This window comes from Centroberyx gerrardi, chromosome 15 (genome assembly GCF_048128805.1).
Source record: "Centroberyx gerrardi isolate f3 chromosome 15, fCenGer3.hap1.cur.20231027, whole genome shotgun sequence".
NCBI lineage: Eukaryota > Metazoa > Chordata > Actinopteri > Beryciformes > Berycidae > Centroberyx > Centroberyx gerrardi.
This window is the reverse complement of record NC_136011.1, coordinates 12,487,734-12,510,204: the sequence shown is the minus strand read 5'-3', so window position 1 is coordinate 12,510,204 and position 22,471 is coordinate 12,487,734. Positions and strand designations below refer to the sequence as shown.

At 40.6% G+C, this 22,471-nt stretch overlaps 1 protein-coding gene across 1 annotated transcript; it reads left to right on the top strand.

The window, feature by feature from the left end:
- The first annotated feature begins 689 nt into the window (after positions 1-689).
- fam135a (family with sequence similarity 135 member A) lies at positions 690-21,393 on the top strand. The gene is made up of 21 exons (XM_071901410.2): positions 690-964; positions 5,318-5,447; positions 7,913-7,992; positions 9,150-9,289; positions 9,374-9,444; positions 9,584-9,757; positions 10,628-10,754; positions 11,922-12,075; positions 12,753-12,830; positions 13,280-13,329; positions 14,214-14,372; positions 14,546-14,619; positions 14,786-14,940; positions 15,070-17,077; positions 17,254-17,414; positions 17,515-17,606; positions 17,724-17,821; positions 18,286-18,437; positions 18,610-18,720; positions 18,815-18,928; positions 20,225-21,393. Exons 2-21 carry the CDS (start codon positions 5,371-5,373, stop codon positions 20,428-20,430), a joined length of 4,281 nt encoding a protein of 1,426 aa, XP_071757511.1. The 5' UTR covers positions 690-964; positions 5,318-5,370; the 3' UTR covers positions 20,431-21,393.
- The last annotated feature ends 1,078 nt before the right edge of the window (positions 21,394-22,471 follow it).

Genomic DNA, 22,471 nt, shown 5'->3' with positions numbered 1-22,471 from the left:
TTTTCATTTGGACTTGGTTACATCTCTGGCGCATTGCCTATTTTTGCTTGTTTTTGCCACCATAAAGAATTCCACCTGGGGATACTTCCAGTTTTTATACAAGCAGAAAAACTTTAACATTTGCCACCAAGTGTATTTATATTTGGTTGTGATTATTCTGTTTACTCTGATCTTACTACACCATGAGTTGATATAAGTATAAGCTTATATGTGGGCTATATTTAGTGGCACACAATACACACACTCTGTCCTCAGACACACACACCCCCTGACCCTTGCCAGACCTGCCTGGGATGACATTGGTATCTGATGGGCCCCCAGAAGGTGGACAGTTGTATTAAAACTCACAGTAGGCCTACATTTCTCGTATGAACTAAAATAATTAAATCAAATGATCTTAGAGACGTCATAGAACATAACGCCCTTCAATCCACTTGAATATGGGAAGCTATGAGAATGTGTATAGGCTAGCCATAGAGATCACCTTTCCATCATTAGTATCTGCCATTGCCGTTTACAGTCTCATTGTCTGGGAAAATATGACTGAATTTTATTCATCAACACTTTTATGATATGGGCTATCGGTACAAGTGGCAATTTTAGATGTGGCGTCAACTGCGCTTCTGATATGCGCAGTAACTGCGCAGTTAAATGTTCACAAGCGCGCAGCTGGAACAGAGAGAGACTGCTGTCAGCTCAGCGAGCTTCAGATTGAAAAGAGTACTTAGCTCGCTGGCTAGCAAACAGCACAATTCAGAAAAGCATCTGGCTTATTTACGTAGTTTGTATATCATTTTAACGATTTTCTTTTGTAACGTTAGCCCGACTAAGAAGTGAATTAATCAGCATAGTGGTGTTTTCTGTCAACGCCTCAAAGGGAAAGGACGACGAGAAGACTGAACTCGGGAGCTAACGTTGGTTAGCTAGCTAATGTTAGTTAGCGAAGTAGCTTGCCAACGCAATGGTAAGTAGCATTAGCATGCTGTAGCCTATCTAGCTAACGTTAGATGTAGTGACAACTGTTCGGTGGGTGGCTAAGCTAACAGTTACCGTTAGCTAACAAACTAGTATGAATTCAGACTTTCCTAAATGAAACGTTTGTCTGCTCACGTATTTTAAGTTGTGCTAATGTCAGGGCCGTCCCTGACCTTTTCTGGGCCCAAAGCAAAATTTTGATTGGGAGCCCTCCACCTGTGACCCTGCCCACGCCGAGATTGTCAACCGACCAGTTAGGTACCTTATCACCTCGGTCTAGTAATAACATCAAAATGACATAACGTTACTATGTTTCTAACTTCCACAGCAGTTATAAAACTGCTCCCTGTATCACTGTTCGGTTTAGCTATTGCCATAAATAGTTCGTGTTTTAAAGAAGAAAGCATAAGCCCGGTGTCTGTTAAGGCCCTGTCAAATAAGTCGTTCTTTATTTTATTTTCCCATCTTTGGATGTTTCACTTTTATTTTCCTGAAGTGGGGTGTTAACCTTCGCTTGAATTAGATTTAGAGAACTACAAGTAATGTTACTTACTCAGCAATGTTCTTGAGCATATGTAAGGAAAGGGGTATTTGACTATGGCTTTTTCCAAATAATGTTGTATTTATTATATGCACAACCAAACATACTAGAGGAAATCCATCGGCAGCTATATTTGATCATGCACTCATCCTTGCCACATTCCAAGGAACAGAGTAGATTTGAGTGACTTTAAGTGATTGGTGTTTGCTTCCTTGTAGCTTTGACATTAATTATGGTGCTGCTTGATGGAGCCTATTCTTTTGCTGAAAGGAGTTTTACACACTAATGCAAAACATTTACAATTCCTATCCACATAATGCTGAAGATGTTTTTGTTGTTTGAAAATGTCTGTTAGGAAATTAGTAATACAAGTTTCTACTACAAGTCAAATCAGTAGTATTTGGCTTTAACAATATGGAGCCCTTTCTCAGTGAAAAACATTTGCAATTATTAACAGACATCATATAAATCCCGTTTGGGGCAGTCTCACATCGACCTCCAAATGATTTTAGAGTAGACAATACTATTTTATTGATTACTTTCAAAGCAATCATGGCCTGCCTCCACCTTTTAATATTACTTATATTATCCATCTTGAGCTGCCTATACAGAAGTGTAGTGTTACATCTTCAGACAAAGCTCTTTTGACTCCTCCAAAGCCCAGGTAAAAGACAGAACACGATTAACCAGTTGCTATTAGGGTGCATAAACTTAACATCAATCCTTCCTTGGAAACACAAGCTTATAGTTTTTCAGGACATAACTGAAAACACATTTTTATGCTGTTGTTCTAATTAGACTACAGTAGTATTGTTGATTTATTTGATGGGAGACCAGTTGGGTTTCTGTATTTTGCTGCTCAGGCTTTAAAGAGCAAGCAGTATCAGTTGTCCTTTTGGCTTCAGTTGATGGTGTACACCCTCATCCCGTCACTTTTAGATTCCTGTGCAGACTACATATTTTTAGATTATCAGCAGTATAAATGTAAATGGATATTTTTGGATTGTTAGCCTGTGGTGGTGTTATCCATGTCAACTTTTACATATTTGGCTGTCTCTGCAGACTGTGAAATGGTCAAAATTAATAACATGGTAATGCTACAGTATAAGGGCGAGAATGGGGTACTGTTGCTATGCCCCAATTACTTGGGTGTATCTGTAGCTGATGGTCTGTAACAACGATTTTTTTGTTCCCTCCCATGCCATTATTGTAAAACTGGTGACCAGACCTAAAGTCTAGCCCTAATCATAAAGTAGGCTGTTTCACCAAAGGCTGCTGCCATTGATGTGATATAGCCTAATAATTTTCCTTGGTGTGCGTTGTACTCAGTAGCCTTAGTTATAGTTTAGCTACGGGATTCTCTGCTTCTTATAATATCTCACACGAATAGGCCTAACTAGTTTCACACTTGGTATTAAATAATAAACTAGTTCATTAGTTATAAAGAGGCCTTAGTAAAGGCCATTAAGATCACAATAAATCAGGTGCAGACTAATTCAGTAATTCAACTACTGGTGTCTTGTGGTTTCTGTGTTGTGCCCTGCACTAGGGCTGCAGCTATCGATTATTTTAGTAATCGAGTATTCTACCGATTATTCCATCGATTAATTGAGTAATCGAATAAGAAATACTTTTGCTTTATTAAAGAGCAATAGTAAATATACAAAAGAGAAAAGCTGTCCGCACGAAGCTGTCCATACGACACTGATTTACTGAAAACGAGGTGAAATAATAATTATTATTGATATTTATTACTAGGCCTAAATATCATACAAGTTCATAAGACTGGCTAATGTACATTTATTTACTATGTTGAAGGGTTGCCCTACACCTGCTGACCCTACTCACTGCAATCAAACTAAACTGAATATATCTGCTGTATTGGACTGGTGCATTTTAGGCTCCAATTGCTACTTACACCACCTGATATTTTGCTTTCTGGGGTATTTTATGCATCACTGTGAGGGGAGTAGGTGTGTGTGTGTGTGTGTGTGTGTGTGTGTGTGTGTGTGTGTGTGTGTGTGTGTGTGTATGTGTGTGACTATCATAATAATAACATGAATGAAGCTCAGGCTTTCACAAATTGACTGCAGCATTTTATTTTCTGTGGTTATTTTCTTGAGCAAAACTTAGCTAACTTAGGGACATCATAATTAGCCACCATATTGATTTACGTTCTTAACTAGCCATTACATATAGCCATAATTAACGTGCATTCTTTACTAGCCTTCATCTCATCCCGTTTTAATATTAAGTGCTGACTCCGCCCACCCGGCCAGTTTCGGCGTACACCGGTAGCAATTACAAGTGGACCCTATCCTACAGTCCCTGCTCTCAGCGGAGGGAGGGAGCTACGCTGTGTGTGGGAAGCGCTGTGACCGTCAGACCTCTCTGGATTAGACAAGCAAGTAGAGAAAACCGGCATCAGCCGAACCAATTTATTGCCAAATGCTTTGGGATTCAACACATTAACATTGCTTCCCATGGTCAGAAAAAGTCGGCAGATTTGTCGCTAGTCGCTTTTGAGAAATAAAGTCACCAGGGGGGTCTGAAAAGTCGCTAAGTCTAGCGACAAAGTCGCCAAGTTGGCAACACTGGATCCGAAACTTTGGACACTTTCTGTCGTTTTCTCTGGCCTGTCTCTTCTCTTCGCCCCTCGCTATTTTCTCTCTCTTTCTCCAGCGCGTTGTGCAACAGTAATAATCATCCATGCGAAACACAGTGTGTATATAGTTATATGGATTAAACGAAGCTTCGATGATTTTTAGTAATCGAGTTACTCGAGTTTCTCGAGGAATCGTTTCAGCCCTACCCTGCACACTATGTTGGCAAATTTTAAAGAGCAATTCTGTTTCCTCCAAGGGCGGTATATTTTGACATTACCATAACCTGGTACCTTTTGCTCTGCATATTATATTAAAGCCTGTAACAATCAAGCATCTCTGTCAACGTGCTAGAGATCAAATTCATGTTGCCCTATTGTGTCTCATATTGGTTTTCATTGCCATGAACACAATGCCGTCAGTTGTATCCCAGTGGATGATTTATTCATTTCATACATGAGTAATTTAAGGGGCTTCTGTATGATAGTCAATGCCAGTTTCTTTTTGTCTCCACCACAGCCGCAAGTCTCAACTAAATGGTGTCTTCTTAAAATAAGTACAACACAGGCTAAAAATGTTTGCGTTAAATGACATGGATGTCTGTGTTTATTTCTAACACTGTTAATCGGTGGATATTATGTTTCAGGCCTATTTTTGTGTTGTGATTCATAGCTTTTTTCCCCCACACTCTCTTACTTGTGCTATAATTGTCTGACCTGTTAACCAATTAGGGCAGCACAGGATTCCACTTAAGCAAAATATAGACCTCATGTCCACATAATAATAACACTACTAATAATAATTTTCAACAAAACGTTGAACATTAACCTAAGCGTTGCCTTAACCCTAATTTTAAACTTAATTTGGAGACCGTATGACTAGCACTAATATTTAATAGGCATTTTTTTTTTTTTTTTTTTGTCAATTTTTTAAAGATATATTTCATCTTTGCAGGTTAGGGCTTGGCCTCGCCTCAGTTCCATGTGAATTAGGAGTTCATTTTTGTACCTCAGCTAAGTTAAACTATGTAGCCTACTGTTGACTAACATTTTATCTACTGCAATTATGCTGTTCAACTAGTCCTCAATACTGAGAACCTAGTGAAAAGAAGGTTTTGACCCGAAGCTCTTTCCTTTAGCATAGATGTGAGAGAAATCCTGGTGGTGAAGAGACTAATGTGATTACTTTGTGCTTGTAGGCCTACAGGTGTGTCCCAGATGATGTAAGGCACCTCTGCCTTTAAAGACCAAGATGAGTGAAGTCCAGGCCACGGTGGAGTTCTCTGTGGAGCTCCACAAGTTCTACAATGTGGACCTGTTCCAAAGAGGGCGAGTATTATCTCTGTTTTGCTTCATTTTAATTGTTCAAGTTTTTCCAATGTTTCTTAATTGGCACGCATGTGTTTCCAGCATGCGATAAGTTACTAAAGCTTTAAATTGAGGGAGGACGAAGTTGCATTTGTTTGACTGTTTTGTACCATATAGGCTAGCCTACACTTACAGTGAATTCTCTCACTTGGATACACACACACACACACACACTTATAGACAAGTTTAACTGGTTGATTGAAAATAGGCCTGTTTTGATTATACAGCTTGAAGGGAGTTACACCTATGGTTAGCAACGCGATGCCAATGGTAGGAAGCAACAGAGTCTGATTCTGTGAGTGTCCCTGCTAATCTGGGAGGGTTGGCAACCTTATTTAGACCTCCAAGGGGCTAGAAAAAAATAGTGTTCTTTGTATAGTCTGCAGAGAATAGGCTATACAGAGCTTGATTGGACAACTTGATTGGTGCTCAAGTTGAAAAACAGGCTACAGTAGATTAGCATTTTTTTAGTAGAGTAGCATACCTGACAACCATTGTCTGGAAAGACCTGTAGTTAAGTTGTGAAATTTAAGCTACAGACAATGATGGAATTCTCAATCTTAAATAAATTAAATAAATTATAGAAATTAATAAACATTTAACAACAACAAAATCTGTACAGTCCGACACCACATAGGTAGAAAGAGAGGGGAAGGTAGACACTATATATTAACGACAATGCTAAAAATTCACATTGTAGAAAATTATTTTCCCAAGTGCTATAAACTCTGTTGAAGTTCTATAGTGCACAGGCATGGAGGAGTGAAGCGTGTCCTTCCTGACTTACTTAACTGAACCACGGTGTTGTAGAAATAGTGCCATGGTAAAAATAGCTATATCTATGAAATTCTTGAAACGTTATGTTTAATGAAGCCTGCATACATCATTTATGCAATGGAGAACCATCACATCATTACATTCTTAAATCTGCTTTTTAGTGGGCTAAAATATAAACTGTGATATTAGGTATGTGTAGTGTAGCTGTACTGTAAAAAAAAAAAACATTCACCACAGATTCCTGCTTAAATATATTTTCATTTATGTGTTTTCACTTTGGTGCTTTTCAGCATGAGATTGTCATTAAGGGTTTTGTTTTGATAGTTTTGACCGAAAGTCCTATTTTTTCATTCTGGCTTGACATGGGTAAGCAAAGCCGACTGAGGTGAAAATCCTAAAATGCTGTTGTTTGTGAAAAATAACTTTATGTTCACATTCAAGCTATATCCGCTAGCCTATTGTATGTTGCCTATTTTGTATTTTATTATTTTCTTTTATTTGATTGAGGATTGTTATTCAATGATCAGCGCATCATTTGGTCAAATGAGTGCGTGTTCCATAATGTTATAATGGGCCAATATAGTGGGCCAATAATAGTCTGCATCAATGACTGATAATTAAGTAGCACTCGAATCTGTACTGGGATTGGCTAATCTATTTAATTCAGCACTCACATTGGTTTGAAAAAATTGCTATTCGAACACCTCTACAATTTACTGTACATCAGAGGTCTGGCATAGAAAGCAACTGACATAATCTTTAGCAAAACACATTTTCAGCAAAATTACATCTCTGTTGGACCTTGTGTATTAAGTGTGCTAGGCTTTAGACACCACTTCAAAATCAAATTATCATCTCAGATTGATGCTTAGCAGAGAGACATTCGTTCTTTGAAGGCCTTGAGCTCACATTCCAATGTAACATAGCATGTTACACTAAGTAAACCATGTAGCCATCACAGAGTGGATTTGGCGTGTAGCTATTTAACAGGAAACAAGCTATGGCCTAGATTTCCTATCTGAGCTCCCTTGTCACTTCCTGCTCCCTGGTATCATTCTGGTGTCGTACTGTGTCGTAGGGTGTAGCAATACGGTCACAATGCTACATAGGGCTAAATGGCCCCGTCAAACAGGTGTGAGCCCCATTTTCTATTTTGGTGTCCTTATTTTGCTTATATTGGGAACATATGACAAGCTGTGGCAGGAAATAAACACAGGACATGGCTGACTGGGAGTCTGTTGCACAACAATATGTCCAACCGATGTGTTCACCATGTTGGAAGGAAAAGCCAGGAGGAAATATGACTCACATTGTTTAAACGGCACAGCTCTAACTGTAGTGGCCTATAACATCTGGAAATTCTCTTTGTAATAGCAGCATAGTGATACTTCACTGTGGTGAGATAAAATGCTCGCTCTGTGCTCTTAGCTCGTCAGTGCTTTAAGTCCTCAGGTTTACTACATGAGTGAGTGTAAAGGAAAGTGCTCATTATTTCTTTATGAAAGGCATAGAGTCATTTTACAGGTGCTATAAGCTAACCTACACACTTTGCTCCCTTCTTACCAAGCTTCTACTGACGCTCTAAACAAACTTAATAGGACTAGTTATTCTTATCAGTGTTCACTCTAAAATTTTGTCTCTATTTGCAGGTTCTACCAGATTCGTGCCAGTTTGAAAGTGCCACCCCGGGTCCCACACAAAGTAGAGGCCAGTCTGCTTCACCCAGCAGGTTAATTCATGCTTGGAGATTTGGATTCATCCACGACTAATACACTAATTGCCCTGTGCCTTCAGGAATCAATTCAAAAATCTTGTTGTCTGGTAAAACAATGAAAGAAGCTGGTTAAATATGGCATTTACCAGCTACTATGGCCTGTAGGAATTGCTGCATTTTTTTTTCAAACGTAGCTTGGCTTGTGTAAACACGCTGTTTTGCTGGTGTCCAATCTTAGCAAAGCCATTAAAATGCAGCATGATGTGGCTTTTTTCTGCTCTGCATTGTGCACAAAGTAGCACACTGCTGCTTTTGTTTTATGCCATGCAAAAAAAATATCTTTTACATTGTAAAAGAGGTGGGCAAGTGCCAGTAGGCTTGTCAGTAGGCTGCAGGTTTCACAATAGACATAGATAGCACTCTTTCCAATTAAATGTTAATACTCCAAGTAGACGTGCACATTTTAGTTGAATGTCCATGTTATCTGTGTCAAACATTAGCACTATTGCAAATGATTATGATTAGTGCAGATTTGGTTTACTCACTGGTTTTGTTGGCAGGGAGCTGGTAGGGCCTGGCTAATCTCACAAACCGCTCCTTGTTCTCAGTATTTCTCCAAGGCTGCATGCGGCTCATCCCCTTGCTCACAGCGCTGTGCTGCTCCATCCACACAAAGCACTCCATTCTGTGGCACACAATAAATGTCAGCCACAATAGGATCAAGAGAAAATGCAGATGCCAGTGAATAAATGTTGTATTTTCGGTTTTTTATGATGATATGAGCCTTGCGCAATACAATAGATATGAAACGGACTAGACCTTCATCTTTGATCCAGATCTAATGAGGTATACCTTGTCAGACAGTCCTGGCACTGGTTATGAGAAGTTTGTTATTCATAGGTTTTTTATTGGGTCATATCCATAGTGTTAGTCTTTATTTGTCAGCACAGGACTCTTTCATCTGCATCTAGATCTCCTTCCATCTTAGTCATTAAACTATCAACTATGTGTAAAATCAAGCACCTGACATACTGATGGTTCTGTGCCTGGCTACAGTGCCAGATCATCTGTTGCTAAAGGCTACACTAGAGGATGCTAGAGCAGACAGGTTGGTTGTGATCACTCAATGGATTTGTTTGACACAGTAAAGTAAAGCAGTGTTTTCTGTTTAGGCTCTGATCTGGCCTTCCCTGCTTCTGTCCAAGATGATGTCATCTGCAGCAAAACTTTCCAAATCCTGTACAAGAATGAGGAGGTTGTGGTCAACGATGTCCTTCTCTTCAAAGTGATGATGCTGTTGGATGAGAAGAGGGTATGTTTTAAGGAAGGGAAGTGGTGCTTTTACACATAGGCTGTGGTTTTATTGAATGTCTCCACTGATTTTCAACATCCTCAGGTGGAAGAGTCCCTCAATGACATGGATTTCCAGCTCTTCTTGGATTTGTACTTCACGGATGGCGATTACACGTAGGTGTTGTAGAGAAATGCTGAAGATCTTAACTATGTGCGATTATTTGTATTTATGAATTGATACTTGCAGCTCCTATGCAAACGAGATAGTGATATAATCCTATCTGTGTTCTTTTCCCTCATTTAATTTCCATAGGCCAGATGATCCGAGCTCTCTCCAGAATATCAGCGGCCGCACTCTTCGTTTGCACTTTAGCCTCCAACGAGGCATCCACCAACACGTCAACGTCATGTTTGACTACTTCCACCTGTCTGTCATCTCCATAGCTATCCATGCCTCCCTGGTGGCACTGCATCAGCCCCTCATCAGGTCAGACTGCTAACCATCCCAAGATATCTGTCTTACAGACAGTCACAGAAGATGGCTGTTACTTTGCACTGAATATTGTAGTTTACTCACACACAAGTGTTGGAGATCTTGCATGAATCTCCATTTTGCTATTTCCTTTCTGTTGTTTGCCACTGCCAGTTGTACTCTTGCAATAAATGCCAACACAAAATATTTAGTGTTTATCCTAACCACCAAGCTCAATACTACCATGAAAGTACACACCATAGCTTTTGAACTTCAACATGAAGTTCATGCACAACTCTGGAAAAAAAACAGAATAAACCTGCTCAGAAGAGTCTCATGAATTTCCCCTGGTCATTACATCAGTTGTATCTCAAAAACCATTCTCAATATACAACGCATTCCTTCTTTTTTTCCAATATGTAACTCAAACATCTAGTCGAAGGTTGTGCATTGCAACTATGTTGAGCTGTGCAGTGAGCAAAACCACAAATATCTTGAGTTTGTCAGTGTCTGTTTTAACAGCACAAATGGCATAGTTGTAAAAAGTCACCAATAACACAACAGAAATAGCAAATTGAAGACTGATAGATCCATGAGAGCTCTGCGGCCTGCTGTGTGTGAATAGCCAACAATGTTGAACATAAATTACTCCTCTGAGGTCTCATCCATAAGACTGGGATACCTGGGGATGGCCACTGCCATAATACTGTACAACTTTACCCTGTCACTCAGAATATACTTGAACACAGGCAATGTTTGGTGCTTATGTGCATGGAGAACATAAACTGATCTATGCATCTTTTGTGTAAAGAATACTTTCTTAATGTAAAACGTAACTATATTATGTTTTATACTGATTTTCATGAACTCTGTTTATCTATCTAGTTTTCCTCGGCCAGTGAAGACCACGTGGCTTAACCGCAATGCTCCAGCACAGAGCAAAGACTCGGTCATCCCAGCCCTGGAGAGTGTGGTGTTCGGCAGCAGTTATGTCAAGCAGGTGTCCCCAGATGTAAGCCAAGCTCATCTTGAAAGGATAATGTCTCTGGCAATCTCTTTTCTACAGATAGTTGCTACTGAACTCATAACGGATGCGGAAAGGTCTGAAAGATGCTACAGTTATACACAGCAGGCTAAAATTAAACACTATACAAAAAGTAATTGACTGTCATAAACTTAACAACACCCATGACAAGCAGTGGAGGTTGGTTTGCTGTACTTGTAACAGGGAGAGATAAAGCTGAGAGGGTAATAAAAGCCTTTGAATATACTGTTTAAGCAAGACTGCTAGTAATACAGACTTGGATTTATGTGGGCATGGTTGTGGGCTTGGATGTGACATGTATACATTTCAGTAAGAGTGACATGTTACATTCTTTGCATTTGAAGCATGGGGAGATGTGTTAGGCTGCTGACAGATAGAGCAGAAGAAGAGGAAACTATTAGACCACTATCGCATTTGGCCAGGAGTAATTGGCGCAGGCTGATATCGAAAGGTAGCCAGCTAGAGCTGCCCCTTAGATGTAGGAGCCTGAATGTACCAGAGCCATTCAAGCAGAACGGAGGCAATGCCCCTCATCACTCCTCGATGCAGAACTAATGGGCATCTCGGGAACAACAACCCATCGACCACTTTTCATTTCACAACAGGGATCTGCACAGAAGCCACTATAAAGCATTGCTATGTCGAGATTGCACACAGAATAAATTGCTGAGAATAACTGGCAGGTTAATCTAATGTGATTTATAGGGCTGTAGTTGTTACGCAATACCAGAGTAATAAGAGGCACACAGCATGCAATGACATAACTTTTTTTTTCTTTTCAGGTGAAGGTTATCATGAGTATGTATTCTATACTGTGTAGCGTACTCTGAAATAAACTAAAATTTAAAATAATAGCCTGATGATTTAGCTGTTAGTGTTTTGTTTCATCAACAAAACAATCTTTTTGGACCTGAAGATAATAGACCCTGTGAATTCACACTTTCTTTTCCTTTTTCATTTGTGAACACTGATATTGTGAGGCTTATAGTGCAGGTTAGAAATGCTTTAAATATAACAAGAGTTGAGAATATGAACATTTAAATTGGTAGATGACCTGCACATCCAGGTGAATGCTCGCATGCTCCTGCTTAAGTCTAATATATTTTCTTCTCTGTGACCCTCTTGATCCCTCAGGGCAGGACATTCCTGGTGTCTGACCACTGTCTGCAGCATGCCTTCAGTCTGCACCATAACCTTTGCGCCAGTCTGCTACAAGCCTACCAGGGCCTTTTTGACTATTTCACCTCTGTCACCAAGGACCTGCCCTCCTCCCACCGTATGGAACTAGGTATACTGCACTGTAGCTTCACACTAACTTATATCCAAGCAAGGGGTTATGACTGTTTATATCCATTCTAGCCTACCTCTATTTAGGCATATCCTTCATGTTGGTGGACTGTTTGACTGGTTTAAACAATTTAATTTGTAATCACAAACCTGGCGGAGAGATGCTTTAGCCCTCTGCACACTGTCTTCATTCATTCACTCAGAAGCACTCAAAAGCATTCGGTACTTTGAAAGCTATACAATAAATAGCCTTATGGTTCATTTTTGTTTTGGATGGATATTTATTGTTTTGATTGTTTATACTTTTCAGTGTTTGTGAAATTTCAATTTTATTGTGTTCCCATGTCATTTCACCTGATCCCTACCCGTTAACAAATTCTAGCCATTATAAAAACACCTCACACCCAGCAATCCACCATATTATTTCAGGGACCTAATTGTGGTTGACTAACCTTAATAATCATAAAAATTATAGTTACCGTACATGGATTCATTAGATACATCTCTTAACCAGTAGATTAAAGCCAAACCTTAACAGCTCCCAAACACACAGCTCACCCTTCTGACTCTGACCTGGTGGCTCACCAAACCTAACCCAACAAGTGGACTGATATTAATCCATCCCAGAGAACAGAGTAATAGGAAGGTTAAACATGCCTATATGTGCAATCCTACTAGCCAAGCCCAGCATGCAAGTCCTATATGAGAGAGTACTCAGAAGACCCTATCCCCGAAGCCAAAGGCACGTCTACATAGGTATGTCCCGACCCTTACAGTACCTCAAATCAGCCTGCCTCTCTTTCCTTTTTTCCCTCTCCTCTCCACTTTAGTTTCCTGCTTGTAGATACATCTTATCTCCTGTATGCCCCACTTTTCAGAGACAATATTTACTTTAGCTGCTGTCATGCTCATCTGTTACCTACGTACACTCAGTCTTTCTTTCTGTCTTCATAGTTTGGCCTTGGTCAAAGTCTCATGACACTGTGATACTGTAGAATTTGTGGGCCTGTATCTGCTGTCTTCGGTCTTGTCCCCCGTCTTATAAATGTGATTGACAAATGCTCTCTGACACCATCGACACCAATGCTGTCTGACACCATTGTCTTCCACAGCCTGTCTTGCAGGTTTTTTTGAAAGCCTTCTTTATGATCATTGAATAAATTATGAAAGTAAACCTTTCTAATGCTATTCTTCTCCTCCCTCAGAGAAACTTGACTTAGAGGCCCGTCTAACTGAGCTTTGTGAACAAGTGAAGGTAAGACCTGATGAGTGCCAGTCTTTACTGTCTTTGATAATTGTCTTTCACTAGGCAATGAAACAAAACATTATGTCCTGCCACCATGGTACACGGTATGCAGAACATTATGTTATGATGGCTTGTGAACACAATAACTCAAGAACAATACATGATAGAAACTTAATATCATAGTGCTTATGGCGTGACATTAGACAACTCAAATACCTCTTGTATCCTTTGGTGTTTGTTATCTAAGGAGCATAAAAGAATATTACATATGTCCAATGATAAAGCTAGCATAGGAAATATTTTATGATTATATGAGTTTCCGGTTCCTGTTAATTGCAAGCGGCTCGTTAATATTGAAAGTACTAATTTTCTGTCAGTAGTGCAGAAAAGTGACTTAAAAAAAATATACTGACCTACTTATGATTGCTCAACATTTCACTGTTTAAAGCCCCCTGCAGAAATGTCAGAGGGATAAGAGCACCCTCTATTTTTCTGGGACCCAAGAGGTCTATGATTATATTTTATTCTTTGTATCAAGTAACAATAAACTTCATTGGTTAAATGGTATTCAATGCAGCTCTTTGTCAAAAAGAAAAACTTACTCAGCAAATATATCAGATACAGTTAATTTTCCTCCTTGGTTTTCAATATCGATATTAGAATCAGTGAACCCCTAGTTGTGAGCAGTATGAAAATCCTCTGCTCCAAATGTTCAAATTCACAGTCAAGGAATGCCAGAATATATGATTTACTAGATTTATCTTAAATCCAATCCCTCTTGGCAGCTAATGCATAGAACTGCATCACCACCATTGCCTTGTGTGCTGATGTTAGGAAACTATGACGTCACACTGGAGCCCTCTGGTGGCTGACTTGGCTCTTTATCCTTGTAGCAAAAAGCAGAGACCCCTGACGAGCTGGCAGAGCTGGTGAACATGAACCTGGCTCAGCTCTGCTCTCTGCTCATGGCCCTCTGGGGACAGTTCCTTGAGGTGGTGTCCCTGCAGGAGAATGTTGCCGCCCTGCTGGCTATGGAGCACCATACACTCAGAGTGAGTCTCCACCTCTCAACTCATCTGCAAACATGAATATCTGATCTTGTTATCTCTGAACGGCAATAGTCCTATTTTTGTCTGAGTTACCCCAAGGCTAGACTCAAAAATTCTGAGCAGAAAAAAAATTGTCTGAATCTTGGTTTGTAGACTTTAATGTGGTGTTATTGCAGGTAAGGCGGTTTGCTGAGGCGTTCTTTTGTCTTGAACACCCAAGACAAACTGCGTTGGCGTATCAAGAGCTACAGTGAGTTGCAGAGGCATATTCCTCTTGATGATTATGAAACATTATCTTAGTGTAACAAGCCTATGCCAGTACATACTTGTCTGAAATACTGTAGCCGAAGTGTGGAAAGCCCTGACTCTGTTTCCTTCTCTCTTGCTCTTTCTCTCTCCTTCCCTCCCCCCTTCAGTGCTCACAGCCACCAGCAGATGACTAATGCCATCAAAAGCTCCAGCTACTTTCTATCTTTGCCTCCACTTCCAGTGGAATGTGCAGACCTGGATGGTGATGTCAGCTCCCTGCCAATCATCTTCGAGGATAGATACCTGGATTCCATCACTGAAGGTCAGTAATGTAATAAGACTAATGCAGCCTTATTACACATACAAACGTTTTGCTAATTCACTAATCCTTAAAACTAAAAAATATTTGTATGTTGCTAAGTTTTCTTTTCTTTCTGGTTTGACTCTGAAGATCGTGATGGACCCTGGCTGGGCATGCACAATACAAGGGCTGGCTCAATGTCCAGTAAGACAGACAAGCCCAACTCAAAGGACTGCAATGCAGCAGCAAACTTCCCCAGCCCTATAGCCGAGTCTCGGTATGCAGCTATGGACACCACCTGGCCAGACAACTGCGATCCACCACCGAAATCCAAAGGCAAGTCGGTCAAACTGAAGAAAAACTCCAAGACTGAGAACTCCAAGAAGCTTATTAGACAGGGCTCCAAGGACTCTGTAGTTCTGGTGGGCTATAAGAACCTCAAGGCTCCTTATGGCGATGCTAGCACCAAGTACAAGGAAGGGGAGGCTCCCTTGAACCCAGAAGAGGAACGAGATGCCTTGCTAGGGGACTCGAGCAGTTATTTAAGGACTAATGCCAATTCTGTTTGTGACTCTGGTGCCACAACCACACATGCTGGAAACACTGCTATTGATTCTCTTGCAGATGAAAACATAACTACCACTGCTTGTCAAAAAGGTTACTTCAAAAATCTTATGAGCTTGGATGCACAGAATAAGCCTCAGGCGGGTACTGGGGCTGTAGCTACATACAACCAAGCAGTGCACAAAGATGAGCAAACTGACCACTGTAGCCAAAAGTTGCCACAGTGGCCTACTGGGGTTAGGCAAATTGAGGTGAAACCAAGTAACAAGGACCCATTCCAGGGGGACAAAGTCACAGTTCTACCCTGTCGGACTGATGGGACTCTGAATAGAGATATTCCCGAGATCACCCAGACAGACCTTTGTGAATCTAAACAGTCTGTGGTGGACTCTGTGTTTGAGCGGCCTGGTAAAGAGGCAACACAGCGTAGCCGGCCTGGTCTGGTCCCACTGCAGGTAAAAGGTGATTGCATCAGGCTCCCAGATGGAGGAGTCCCCAGTGCCTCTTCCCGCCTCTCAGACTCTGGCATTGAGAGTGAGCCCAGCTCCTTTGCGGCCCAGCTGGCTCCAGGATCCCAAGGTTGTGCAGGGCTAGGTGTAGCTGAATCAGATGGTGCTCCCCCACAGCCTGAGAGGCCCCTCCTGAGCCCTGCACTACGGCCTGTCCTGCATAGCTCTGTGCAAAAGGCCAGTGGGGCAGCAGAGGGACTTAACCCAGAAAGTACTAGTGCTGTCAGTGGAGTCCAGTCCTCTCTCACCTCCATCAACTCCCTGCCCTCAGATGATGAGGGAGAAGGTTCTTCTAGGGGCTCCAGTGGCGCTGAAATCCGAGGCAGGAAGTCCAGTGTCTTGGTCCAGGAGCAGAGCGTAGTCTTCTCTGGGGATTTCACTAACAGACCTACCGTTGACTCCACAGCACGCTGCCCACTGCCTCCTCAACCACACCACTCTGCCTGGAACCCTGACACTGCTACAGCTGATTCCCAACCTGCAAAACCTGCCTCTGAGTTGGAAACAGACCCCAAATTAATAGGTATTTCTGAACTTGGGCTAGAGGGAGCAGTGGGCCCTGGGGCCATTCGAGAATCACGTAGTGAACCCCACACTGCCTGCCCTTCCAGTAATTCTGCCACTAGTAGTACTGACTTGGTGAAGCGTGGGATGGTGGAGAACTACTTTGGCTCACGCTCTAGCACAGATGTGTCTGAGATCAGCCCTGTGGAAACATCTGCTATCACACTAGGAATCCAGACAGGACCACAGGGTGAGGAAGATGAAGACGAGGACGAGACTGAACATGAGATGATCGAGAATGGTTACTATGAGGAAGGAGATGGCTATGCTTTTGTGAATGGTGTTGTCGATGAGGAGAAACTTGGGGTTGGGGATGCAGTTGCTCAAGAGACAAGTCTTTTGTTTGAGCAGCTTAGTCTGGGCTACCTCCATGAAACAAAGGATTTACCAAGAGCTCCCATCTGCTCCGCTCTAGCTTCCAGCAGTGCTGGCTACAGCCAGAGCAGGCCTCCCTGTCCCTCCACTTCCCTTTCCTCTAGCCTGCGCTGGTATGAGAGCGCACCCACACCACAGATGAAAGCGTGAGTCATGTTTAAATCTCTTCATGCATCTTGCACAATTTTCCTCACATCCCACTTTCTGTGGTTTTTCTCAGTCCCCACTATGGCTCAAGCCCCAGCGTGCTAAAAGTATTTGTCATCTCGCACACATTATAGGTTAATACACAGTATGATAATTGTGCTTCATCATCATCCAGGTTCATCAAGGCCAAAGAAGAGATGAAGCAGCTAAGGCTACCTGGCTTCCTGTACAGCGAGGTGCCTGAGCTGGCATCCACCGTGCCCTACTTCAGCCTGGAGGAGGATGAGAGCTGTGATGAAGGCATCCACCTTATAGTCTGTGTCCATGGCCTGGATGGTAGGAGGCTTCCTCTTTCAGTGTAAATGAGATCCTTTGAGTCTTTTTTTTGTACTCAGAACAACACATTGCTACCTTTGTGTCTCCCTAATAACCACAGGTAACAGTGCAGACCTGAGGCTGGTGAAGACTTACCTGGAGCTAGGACTGCCTGGAGCTCGAATAGACTTCCTCATGTCCGAGAGGAACCAGGTAATTAAATTTAGCCACAGACACTGCTGCCTTCTCATATCGCTCTTATAGATCTGATGCAAGAAGCACTTACAAATGGAACAACCTGTCTTTGTTTTTCTGACTGTTCATCCACAGAATGACACTTTTGCTGACTTTGAGTCAATGACGGACCGACTACTGGATGAAATAGTCCAGTACATCCAGATATACAACCTTACAGTCTCAAAGATTAGGTAAAATGTTCTATCTATATGATCTTATATTTGAATTACAATCATTCCAACAAAGGCATATTTTACTGCAATTAAGGTGATGCAGTTTACCGTCTGCATCATAGAAGTACCTGTATTCACATTAAAGCTCTCTTGTGGATGTTATGGTCCTTTCTATAGCAGTCACCAGTGTGTCCTATCTGAAACATTTTCAACAAAGTAGTAAATATGAACTTGGAAAAATTAGGAACTATTTTTTTTCACTAGCTTCCTGGTTACCGCTCATTATCTTAGCAACCAATTCCTTTTTTCATAAGGCACAGCTATGTTGGTGTGCTTTGATGCCCATTTGTCCCCCAGATTGCTGCCATGAAACAGCCGGAATTCACAACATTGTTGTCGCACAGTAAAAAGAAATGTCAGTTGTATATTTATAATGATTGGTGTCTTTACAGTGTCTAAGCCTCTGTATTCTTCATTTGCAGCTTTGTGGGTCATTCCTTGGGGAACCTAATAGTTCGCTCAGTGCTGACCAGGCCCAGGTTTAAATGTTACCTGAGCAGGCTGCACACCTTCCTCTCCCTCTCTGGACCTCACCTGGGCACACTGTACAACAGCTCTGCTCTGGTCAACACCGGTAAGTTTCAGAGGTTTAGCAGATTGTGGATGGTGGAGGACAGCACACCTTATCATCTTCACTGATCCCACTAATGATACCTTCAGTCAGTTAAATAGGGGCGGGGATGGTTGCATTCTCTCGTCTACTCTGTCACAGTGCTGAAGCCTGTTAAATAACTGTTTCTCCCTAGGCCTTTGGTTCATGCAGAAGTGGAAGAAGTCGGGGTCGCTCCTGCAGCTGACTTGCCGCGATCACTCTGATCCTCGCCAAACTTTCCTCTACAAGCTGAGCAAGAAATCTGGTAAGTTTTGCCATTTTTGACCAAAGATGTTTTGTGCTTTATGTATGGTAAATGAGATTGTACAGATAACTTTTATATTTATCTGTTTTTTAAGGTCTGCAATTTTTCAAGAATGTGGTGCTGGTTGGTTCGCTGCAGGATCGCTATGTCCCCTATCATTCTGCTCGTATAGAGATGTGCAAAACTGCATTAAAGGACAAACAGACAGGTGAGTTGAGACAGGATTTAAAGATTGCTATGATGTAAGGCTGAAACAGTTGCTTTAATTACCCAAGTACCTCGGTTACAAAAAAAATCTCTGTTAGAATTTTTGTCCTTACCCGCTTATTAGTTGCTGCATCTTTTATGTTTGTTATTTTCATGTATATCTGGTGGGTGGTGTCTGCTGGGCAAACTGATGTAACAGCTTGCTAGCACAAGACATGCATGACTTTGGTAATTGTAGGGGTTGCTTCGACTCTAAATTAGAGATGAGCAAGCAAGCAGAACAGAGATGAGCCAGGCCAAAGGTTTAGGAGCGTTTGAATGTAAAATTAAAGCAAAATATAGCCATGACCTACATAGAAAATTTGATTGCATTTGTTTTGACGATATGGTTATGCAATCTATACATGTTCCTCTGCCTCCCAGTTTCACTCCTCTTTCTCACTTCCTCTGTGCACAGAGAGATTCTGAAGCTTGTTTTGTTTATTTGTATTACTGCAGCTCCAAAGGTTTTCTTAATTATTTGAAGATCAGGTATACCGAAAATCACTGGACCTCTGGTGTAAAAGCCTTTACCCTACCTATTGTATTTTACCTATTATTAGTGTGCGAGAATCTGTGGTGTAGCCTTTCATCCTTACCCTTTTTGTCTTTTTGTAATTTTAATTAATGATACACTACTTGTAAAGTTCACTTGAGAGTACAGCAAATAGCACTGGTTCAATAAGAGGGGGAAATGTACTTGATGCTTAGTTACATGGGCTATAGGCCAAGCTGCCAAGTATATTTTTAATAAGACACAAAGCACTGCTGAATATATATATATATATATATATATATATATTTTTTTTTTTTTTGTACCTGATTACCTAAATTATCCACAGGTAAAGTCCAACAATGTTGTGTGTTTATTTTTTTCAAATGCACACTCTATACACTGAATGTACAAAATATTAGGGACACTAACTCTTTTCATGAAATACACTGATGAGGAGAATCCAGGTAAAATCCATTATTGATTTCCCTTATTAAGTCTATACCAGTTACAAAGGAGGAGATGTATATAAAGAGAAGCAGACAAGTTAGAGAAGGATTTTTAAGCTTTAAGGCAAGTGAGATGTCGATTGCGTAAACGGGGCTGCAACAAATATAAGGAAGATGTCTTGAATATTTTGTACATTCAGTGTTATACTGTATGCTCCATTTATGTCAAGTTGTGAGAGACACTAAAGAGGACCAAACAAAACAAACCTTGTCCTACTCAACCTCTCTCCTCTGTTTCACTCCTGTCTCTTATCAGGTCCTGTGTATGCTGAAATGATTGAGAACCTGCTGCTGCCAGTACTTCAGAACAAAGACTGTAATCTAGTGCGCTATGATGTCATTCATGCCCTGCCCAACACAGCAAACTCCCTTATCGGCCGGGCCGCCCACATTGCCGTCCTCGATTCTGAGATCTTCCTGGAGAAGTTCTTCCTAGTTGCAGGCCTCAAGTTCTTTCAGTAGAAATGCGTCAGAATCAAACTAATGGCTGTACGAGAGGAATGTGGAGCTATTACCTCACTACATCTAAACCTAATTATGATTATTGTATCTGGATTATCACTTGGTTTTTAAATGCATATACTTCCTCGTGGAAGACATGAGAACAAAATCAGTGTTTCTTATGTTCCATGTTGTTTCTGTTTTATTGGAATGTTAGTGGATATGGAGTTTGCCATTTTTATTTTTCTACTGCCATTTTTTAAAAAGATGATTTTTGTTGATTTTATGTGTTGGGGAAATAATTTCCCCCCCATCGTATGGTATATTTTCAGTGTTATTTATGTGTTATGTTTTTTTTCTTCCTCTCCATCAAGATATTCATTTACATTTAGATGCTGAACTGGAAATGTAGCTGCTAAAAATGAAATGGTTGTTTTGGTGAGCTGGCCCAAGTAAAATCTGCACATATTGTCCTCACCATTGCAAATGTTTTTCCACCAATTTTAAAGATACACTCTGCATTAATTTGCACCACAACTGCATTTTACAAGCTTTTGTACTGAGAATGGTCATTTGTACAAGTTACTTTTTTTATCAACTATTTTCCATCATTTTTAAAGGCAAAGATTGCAGTTGAAATAGGATTGTTGTTCAGAATTTGCTGCCTTGGCTTTGGTCTTAATACTGTATGATGTTCCTTGCCACTGCAGCATTCTGTACAACATTTACCCAACCTGGTGTTGGGAGAGTAAAGCTTTGCCTAAAACATGAAAACATTTTATTACAGGGGTTTTAAGCAATGATCATGATTGAGCAAAAGCACATGTTGGTTATGTGAATTTGTTTTTGAAAGTATTTGGTCGGTATCATTTGGGGATTAATTTATGTGTTTAAATTGGAAAGTATTGCTTTGAATTTAAAAAAAAATGTTTCTTGGTCAATGGTTTATATATCATCATACTCTATCATTAAATATGCATATTATTAAGTGGGTTATGTCATTTATTTTTTCTTGGTTCATTTTCAGGGTAATTCCTGTGGTCTAGGATAGCCCAGTTCCATTCAGTCAATATTTATAAATCAAGTCTGTTGCTCCTCAATTAAGTTTTTTTTATGTTAATTGAAAAATAGATTTTATCTGAAGTGATTTCCTCTCTCACAAAATTAAACATTTTCTTATCTTGACAGACACATGATTGAATTCTATGTTCTTCAAGTGTAAAGAAAAGTTCATGGTTTGAATGAGCTCACTTTACTTACATTTTAGCCATTTGCTTCCAGTTGATTTTACAACCAATTTTAAGATTTGATTTATTCTTTTTAAAATCATTAAATGACTTGGCTCCAATATAGATGAAGGAGCACACAGTTTCTGATTTACAGCCATGCATTGCTCTGTTTGTGTAATGTCACTATTGTTAATTGGTTTGTTGGGAGCCCACTACAGTTTTGCCATAATGAGCCTTAATGAGGCAGCACGTCAGTTGTCTTTTTGGCTTCATATTATTGTGTACTTGGCAGTCAATGTTGAGTCCTGTAGTGTCTTTGCTATTATATTTTCTTAATGTGTATTTGTATTGTTATGATATTATTACTTAGTCTTCCCTGATGATCTGTAATCTGACATACTGTTGATTTAATTTTACAGTCTTAACTTCGTTTAGAAAAGTGCTATGCAGATATGGCTATTGCTTAGATCAGATTGTCCTCCAGATGGCAATGTCCTCACACTATACCGAGTAGGCCTTCTATTGAAAGTGTAAAGAAAATATGGCATGGAATTAGTGCAGAATATTTTGCAGAGGAGCTGGCATAAAGAGGGCAAATGGCAATGCTGCAGCTATTGCAATTTCAAGTGCAGTAGTTATCAAGTGTTAGTGAAATCACTTTGTATTCCAATTACTGTAATTACCTGTGCATCCCAGGACAGGAGTGTTTGCAGGTTGTGCTTTTCTGTTTCAGTGAGGTGTATTGGACTCCTCTCCTCTCGCTTGTTTGAAAACCCTGCTGCAGCCAGCTGATATAGGGAATGCTGTCTCCCATGGAAACGCAGGGCCCCTTT

Coding starts and splice junctions, on each gene's coding strand:
- fam135a (XM_071901410.2), top strand. CDS start 5,371: ATGAGTGAAGTCCAGGCCACGGTGGAGTTCTCTGTGGAGCTCCACAAG. Junction 9,445..9,583: donor TTCACGGATGGCGATTACAC/GTAGGTGTTGTA, acceptor TAATTTCCATAG/GCCAGATGATCCGAGCTCTC. Junction 14,941..15,069: donor CCTGGATTCCATCACTGAAG/GTCAGTAATGTA, acceptor TTGACTCTGAAG/ATCGTGATGGACCCTGGCTG.